This window comes from Mangifera indica, chromosome 4, assembly GCF_011075055.1.
Source record: "Mangifera indica cultivar Alphonso chromosome 4, CATAS_Mindica_2.1, whole genome shotgun sequence".
NCBI classification, from domain to species: Eukaryota; Viridiplantae; Streptophyta; class Magnoliopsida; order Sapindales; family Anacardiaceae; genus Mangifera; species Mangifera indica.
The window spans coordinates 16,999,055-17,007,474 of NC_058140.1; the positions used below are offsets into that span (position 1 = coordinate 16,999,055).

At 32.3% G+C, this 8,420-nt stretch overlaps 1 protein-coding gene across 4 annotated transcripts; it reads left to right on the forward strand.

Moving 5' to 3' along the window:
• Positions 1–3,349: 3,349 nt before the first annotated feature.
• Positions 3,350–8,420, forward strand: LOC123213037 (probable alpha,alpha-trehalose-phosphate synthase [UDP-forming] 9). Of its 4 annotated transcripts, XM_044632364.1 has the most exons (6): positions 3,351–3,530; positions 3,920–3,994; positions 5,099–7,173; positions 7,257–7,530; positions 7,640–7,920; positions 8,086–8,420. In XM_044632364.1, the coding sequence occupies exons 3-6, from the start codon at positions 5,186–5,188 to the stop codon at positions 8,093–8,095; spliced, it is 2,553 nt and encodes an 850-aa protein (XP_044488299.1). In that variant the 5' UTR covers positions 3,351–3,530; positions 3,920–3,994; positions 5,099–5,185; the 3' UTR covers positions 8,096–8,420. The 4 variants fall into 4 exon arrangements, with proteins under 4 accessions (XP_044488298.1, XP_044488295.1, XP_044488297.1 ...); XM_044632363.1 differs by having other exon boundaries at positions 3,350–3,833; positions 7,640–8,420; XM_044632360.1 differs by having other exon boundaries at positions 3,350–3,530; positions 7,640–8,420.

The window sequence follows — 8,420 nt, forward strand, 5'->3', positions numbered from 1 at the left end:
TTGACTTCGACCTAATCTTGTTCACTTTATCAAGTTATTTCACATTTGACGGGGAAAGCTGGATCCCCACGATTGGCTTGGATATGATAATATTAAAAAAATAAAATTATAATTATAATTTTTGATACAAAAAATGGTTTGGGCAAGTTTGAAATAAACTCTTAAATAACAGAATTAAATTTGAATTAATACGAAATTATTCTAAAATGACTCAAACTAAACTATTCTGAAAATTTTAAATATAATATTACTTAATATCAATATAATAAAAAATTTAAATATTTTTTATTTTTTTCATTTGATCAAAAGAATTTTAAATCACAAAATCCTTATTTTCTGATTTGAATTAACAAAAAAATAGACACGACATCACCAACTATTAATTTGGCATTATCCAATAAGATTCATTTTAATTTAATAATTCCTTTTTGGCAAACTTATAAAACATAATTTATAATTTATTTCTTTTTTGTGTGTTATAAGTATTATTAATTTAAATTTATTATTTCAGGATGTGTATGATTCAACTGAAAATGAAAAATTATCACTAAAATAAATTATTTAAAAATTTATTAAGTATAAATTTTTTACTATGTTTGATAAAATTAGTATATATAAATAATTATTATATTCAGTTAAAAGTAATAAAAATTACTAATATTTTATTTTTATTTATTATACGAAGGATTAATAATTATAAAAATATTTTTATATTATTTAATCTTAATTAAAAATTGAAGATATTTTTGTTCTAAAAATTTAATAAAGATAAAATAGTAATAAAATTAATATTATTTTGATAATCTTTTAATACTTAATATAAAAATGATAATCATATTACCTTATATATTACATAGGGTTGGACTCGAGCCGAGCTAGCTCGAGCTCGGTTCGAGCCCGAAACGAGTCAGGCTCTGCTCTGCTCAATCGAGCTCGAGCTGACTCGGTATATTTTTTTTTAAATTTCTATACAAAATGACGTCGTTTTGATCAATATATATACACAAAACGATATCGTTTTGATATGAAAAACGAGCCGAACCGAGCCGTAAACTAGCCGAGCTAAAAAACAAGCCGAACTCTAGCCGAGCCGAGTTCGGCTCGAGTCGAGCTCGAGCCGGCCATAAATAGACCGAGCCGAGCCTGAGCTCGGCTCAGTTCGAATCCAACCCTAATATTACATAACATATCAATTGGTAATGAAAGATTATTGAAATCTTTTATTACTTTATAAACCAAACAATATAATATAAATAATAAAAAATAGATTACTAAAATAATAAAAAGATAAACTAAACATCCACTTAATGAATTTAATTTTTATGACAGTCATATTCATCATGTATTGTAAATTAAAATTTTTGAATATTTGATAAATAATTATTAATTTTATTAATTATTAATTGTATTATTTTAAAGTTAAAATTATATATTTATTTTGGTTTTTATTATGATAGTAGACTTTTTTATCCATACAATAGAACGAGATAATAAATAAATTATTAATATTAATTTGAAATAAAACAATTTTGTTTATATAAAACGTCATTTAATATTAAAATATTTTTTTATATATTATTTTCTACCAAATCGTGTTATTCTTTGATATTTAACAGAATATATTATTTTATAAAAGATCATGTCACTATATATTATGTTTTGACATGATTTTATTTATTATATAATTTGAGTTAATTTAGATAAGATCGAATTAATTTAAAAATATTTTGATTTAGTTTAAAATTAAAAAATTTTAATATAATTATATTTTGGATGGTGTTAAAGTTCAAAACTTTTAATATAAAATATAAATTAATACAACTTGATAAGATTAACCTTTACTTCTGCTTCATCACGCTAAGAATATCCCAATGCTCTTTCTACACTTCAAACAAAATTTGTCTCTTTTACACTCTTAGCATCATTGTGACATATGTACCTATCAGCACTGTGACATATGTACCTACATCATAGTGACATATGTACCAAATAAAAAATAAGGCTGAATGGACATTCCACCCAAACTTTGATAAAGCGAATTTCGTACCCATTAAGTTTGAAATTTTTATTTTCCACCTATTAGATAAAATTGTTTATAATATTGAAAAACTTTTTATAAAGTTGATGAAAAGATAAAAATGTGTCTTCCAAACATTTATAAATTATTTATTCACCTATGGTTAATAATTATAAGAATTAAAGATTATAAAAACTTGGCAATGAGATTATTATACTAATGTTATCATCACAAACTAAATTTTTAATTTTTTATTATTATCTGATTGAGTTATTTCGTTGTTATTATATATAACTTATCGACATTGTCACTTTTACTTACTGCTAACTTAGTTTAGATTCGGTCAAATCTATCACTTTTCGTCTTAATCTATCATTAATGAGTTATGCTTTTGGTTGGATCTTGTTATTTCCGCCAATTTTGAGATGTCTCAATGCCTCGTGAGTCCCTAGCACGGCCAAATTTATTGGCTTCAACTGGACTTTTTTTATTGGCCAATAAATGAATAAAGAGAAGAAATTGAAAAAAAAATGTAAAATAGATTTTGGGGATGTGAAAGTAATTATATTAAATAAGATTATTTATATTATTATTTTTACATAATTTAAATATATCATTATATGAGTAAATAATTTTGATTTAAGATATAATAATATCTAATAATCTAATAATATATATTTGTGAATACAAAAAATGTGTAGAATTTTAAAAAAATAATTTTTTATATTGATCAAGTTAAATTCAATTTCATACATAATCTAATTATTTTAATTAATAGTTGATGGTTTAACAAATTAGATCAATCGATTCAATCCAAATTTTAAATTATATTTATTATTAATTGTTATATAATTATTTATTTTTTTTATTTTTATATTTCTCACGTGATAAATATGTAAATTTATCAAGAAAATTATTAAGCTTTGATAATTGACTAATTAATTAACACTTAACGTAACAAGTAATTGTTGGACCAATTAAAAAAGAGTCCAGAAATCCCAACCTAACAATAGGTAAGTTCATTTTAATTTTCCAAATTTCTTTAAAGAAAGTGGTCGTTTAGTCACAACCAACCATTCCTCCAATTCCTCCACTATGTCTTATCTTTCATTTTTAAATAAAGTGACCAACTTTGGATTTGTTTTGGACTTGTTTCCGAAAATCGGATATTGAAATTTATTTATAGTTCAAGGTTATTTTTGTAATTGCACAAAAGAAACCAAACCTTAGATGTGAAAACTACCAACTATTCTAGTTAAAACTTAACTGTGGTTAGCTTCATCAAAGTCTATCCATTACAGATAAATTAATATCTTAATATAATTCTTCTTTTGTCGCATTCTCTTTGGTTCATTTCACTCTGTACAAAACCGAAGCAAAGAAAAAAAGGCAATTTAACACGCGCGCCTACCTCTCTCTATCCGCCCTGTCGCCACGACGTAACGGAACTCTACTGCGTCTCCGATTCAACCGCCATATCTACATTACCGTGTCTTAACTGGTAGTGGTAACGGTAATGTTTAAAGTCGTTGTGTATTTGACCGTTGAAGTTCGTTCGTTCTCTGTGTGATCTGGTGTTCAATTCTCTTCGGCTTTTGTATTTTCTGTTTGGCTGCCGAGAAACTGAAAGATAATAAGAGGAATTGCAGTTGTGATTTCCGTTGTCTTTTTTGCTCTTAACTTGAGGAATTAGAATTATCAGTTTTACTGTGGCTGAAATGGCTCTTTAATGTTGTTCTTGTCATGTTCAAACTAAAATAGCATGAAATTTTGGATTTGAGAACATTTAAGTACACTGCTTTGGCGACACGGAAACGTAGGCTTTAGGTTGAACTTTTATCTATTTGTCGTTGTTCATAGCGTGTTGTAACGTAATTTTATTATTGTTTTTGTTTTTGCCAGGAAGTGTGTGGTTGTAGTGTTCTGATTGAAGTCTGATGATCTAGTTACTTCATCGAAATTCATTTGGTGGTTCAGGTGAGATCTCCTTTTTTTAATTTTGGATTTTTCTGGGTTTCTGTAGATCTAATGGTTTTGAGTTGTTGTTTAGGCCTTTATTCGTACACTTACTGCTTTTATTGTTTTTGTTTAATTTATTTAAGTGTTTGGCATGAGTCTGACTAGTTTTGTCTTATTTAAGTTATTTGGTTCTGTCATCTGTATTGGCATAAAATGGTTTATGCGATGTTCATATTATAATCAGGAAAAAATATGTTTGAACAAATTTCGTTTAGATTGTTTTAAGATAAGACAACTGAGTGACAATTCAGTTGTATTATTATTAACAATCCCATACTCATATTTTCGTTTGTTTATAGACCTTTCTTTTGAAAAAAAAAAAAAAATGTTGGTTTCATTGTCATCATTATTATTTATTTATTTTGAATCTTACAGGAGAAGTTCCATGGTCTGTCCCCCCCTTTTCCAATTTACTTGTGTACTACCACTATTTGAAAGCTATTTATTAGTCGTTTTCCCATTATCCATTTAGATTCAGCTTTGAAGATACATTCATGTTTAGTGCACGATGCTTCCCTCTTCGATGTTATTCTCATTATCTATTGTGCTTTTGTGAAAGCAGTTGGGTTTAACATGTTAGATAATCAGCAAATACCGCGGATTCATGGCTAAGCTAGACACACTCAGTGATTATATTTTATTGTTAACAGTTTTAAGTGTTTTGATAATCATAATCTCCGGCCTTGCCTATTGTTTTTCTAGACGGACTTATAGGGATATGCAACATCATTAGTGAATTAGGGCTTGGTTTGGTCTGGTTTTCGCTTGGTCAGGGAAAAAATGTGTTTCTTTCTTCAAAAACCTTAATATTTCTTTATTAAATCTTTACACTATAAGTTATTTATCATTGTAAAACCCACTATGGGAACAACCACAGCAAGCAATAGTGTATAATCCATGCTTTACTTTGTGTTCTTTCAATTCAATAAAAATAAATTTATTTTGTTCTGTGGGTGATGCTTTCCTTATTTATGTGAATAAACTCACTTTTTATTATGTTTAAATTGTTTGTCACTGCACTGGCAGCAATTAACTGTTTTCGGCATTCTCTTTATTCTGTAGATTCGTGGCTTCACTATTTTATGGTTTTCTACCAGTTGGAGGGTACTCTTTCGTATTAGCGAGTAGGATAAGTTTCATGATCCAGTAATGGCATCAAGATCATCTGTAAAGTTTTTAGACTTGGCTTCTGGAGATCTGTTGGATATTCCTCAAACTCCAAGAGGTCTTCCTCGGGTGATGACTGTTCCGGGAATTATCTCTGACTTGGATGGTTATGGCAATAATGAGGAGGATTCTGATGTTAGCTCATCTAGTGGTCATGAGAGGAAGATTATAGTGGCAAATATGTTACCATTGCATTCTAAAAGGGATACAGAGTCTGGCAAATGGTGCTTCAGCTTAGATAAGGATTCCCTTTTACTACACCTGAAGGATGGGTTTTCCTTGGAGACTGAGTTTATCTATGTGGGGTCTCTCAAGGTTGACATAGATCAGAGCGAACAGGAAGAAGTTGCTCAGAAGCTACTGGAGGATTTCAATTGTGTGCCAACATTTCTGCCTTCTGATCTGCAGAGGAAGTTCTATCTTGGTTTCTGTAAACAACAGTTGTGGCCGCTTTTTCACTACATGCTGCCCATGTGCCCAGAACATGGTGATCGTTTTGATCGTTTACTTTGGCAGGCCTATGTTTCTGCTAACAAATTATTTGCAGACAAGGTGATGGAAGTAATTAATCCTGATAACGATTATGTTTGGGTTCATGATTATCACTTGATGGTTCTCCCTACATTTTTGAGAAAACGGTTCAACAGAATTAAGCTTGGTTTTTTCCTCCACAGCCCATTTCCTTCTTCAGAGATATATAGAACCTTACCTGTTCGAGATCAAATCCTGAGGGGCCTGCTGAACTGTGATCTTATTGGTTTTCATACATTTGATTATGCACGTCATTTTTTATCCTGCTGCAGTAGGATGCTGGGCCTGGACTATGAATCTAAGCGTGGACATATTGGACTTGATTACTTTGGCCGGACAGTATATATCAAAATACTACCAGTAGGTGTTCATATGGGTCGGCTTGAGTCTGTATTGGATCTTCCTTCTACTGCTGCTAAAGTTAGAGAGCTTCAAAAACAATTTGATGGGAAAAGTGTGATTCTTGGTATTGATGATATGGATATATTTAAGGGCATTAGTCTGAAACTACTGGCTCTTGAACATCTATTACAGCTGCATACCAAAATGAGAGGCCATATAGTCTTGGTTCAAATTGTTAATCCTGCTAGGGGCTCAGGGAAAGATGTCCAGGAGGCAAGGAGAGAAACTTATTTAACTGCTGAAAGAATCAATGAGGTTTATGGGTCATCTGATTATGAACCAGTGATTCTGATTGATCGTCATGTTCCTCGTTCTGAAAAGTCTGCCTATTATGCCATAGCTGACTGCTGCATAGTAAATGCTGTGAGGGATGGGATGAACTTAGTTCCATATAAATACATTGTCTGTAGGCAGGGTACTCCAAGTTTGGATGCAGCTATTGGCAGATATGCAGAATCTCCTCGTACAAGTATGCTTGTTGTGTCAGAGTTCATTGGTTGCTCACCTTCTTTAAGTGGAGCAATTAGGGTCAACCCATGGGACATAGAGGCTGTAGGCGAGGCGTTACATGTGGCCATTTGCTTGTCTGATTCTGAGAAGCAATTGCGGCATGAGAAACACTATCGATATGTTAGTACTCACAATGTGGCTTATTGGGCACGCAGCTTTGCACAAGATTTGGAGAGAGCATGTCGTGATCATTATAGTAAAAGATGCTGGGGGATTGGTCTGGGCCTGGGGTTCAGAGTGGTATCTCTATCTCCTAGTTTTAGGCGGTTGTCTACCGACCATATAGTCTCAGCATATAGAAGGACAAGTAGAAGGACAATATTTCTGGGTTATGATGGTACAGTTGTTCCCGAAACTTCTATTATTAAGTCCCCCAGCCCTGAAGTCATCAATATCCTGAAAACTCTTTGCAGTGATCCTAAGAACACCGTGTTTATTGTTAGTGGGAGAGGGAGAAAAACTCTCACTGATTGGCTTGCACCATGTGAGATGCTGGGGATAGCAGCTGAACATGGATACTTCGTCAGGTATACTGGTTATGTATAAGTTTTGAGTATTTTGTAGTAATTTTAAATTCTTTTTAATTAATAAATGGAGTTTCTTTATGTAGGTGGAATAATACATCTGACTGGGAAACCAATCACCCAGGTGCTGACCTTGAATGGATTAGGATTGTGGAACCTATCATGAAATTGTATACAGAAGCAACAGATGGCTCTAGCATAGAGACTAAAGAGAGTGCTTTGGTATGGCAATATCAAGATGCAGACCCTGACTTTGGGTCCTGCCAAGCAAAGGAAATGATGGATCACCTGGAAAATGTTCTGGCGAATGAACCAGCAGTTGTTAAGAGTGGTCAACATATTGTTGAAGTTAAGCCACAGGTTCGTCTGTTCTTTCTTTTCCTTCCGTATCTATTACCTACTCTCTCTCACACACAGGAATTGGAGTGGGGCAAGTTTGCTCATTAATGACATGATCTAATAACTGCAGGGTGTAACCAAAGGTTTGGTTGCTGAAAAGATTCTTCTGCAAATGGTCAACGATGGGAGGCCTCCAGATTTTGTGATGTGTGTTGGAGATGATAAATCTGATGAAGATATGTTTGAGAGCATACTGAATACCCTCTCTAGTCAATCCTTGCCAACAGCTCCTGAAATCTTTGCATGCACTATTGGGCAAAAACCGAGCAAGGCCAAGTATTATCTTGATGATGCAACTGATGTTGTGAGAATGCTTAAAGGTCTTGCTGACGCCACAAATTCAAAGCTTAGGTATCCTTCACAAGACCAGGTCTCTTTTGAGAGTGCTGTTTGAGTGGTGAACTGCATGGTTCATACAGACATTTCTAAGTTATATTACCCATAAATAGGAATCATTTAATTTCTTCAAGGGGTTCTGCTCGGTGAACTAAGAAAAGTTTTGGTTGATAATTTCAGTGGAAGATGATGAAGGGTGGAACTTCGGTGATGTAATTCGGATTTTTGCCAAGCGCATGTTCCTGAAGACTGGTTTGGCTTGAAGAATGGCAATTGTGGTGACTTTCTCCAGTTTGAGGTAGACACAAGAATTCTTATTCTATAATGTTGTGTTGACATGGATTGTGTGCTCACTTGTGCCAGTCTTCAGGAACAGTTTTCCTTTGTCCATAACGCTTTTTTTATTTATTTAATTCACCGATTAGAATTAGAACGGACCATAACTTGTACAGCTACTACGTTGATATACATAAAATAAAAAGTCATTCTCCTTTGATTGACGACTAATTTAGCCA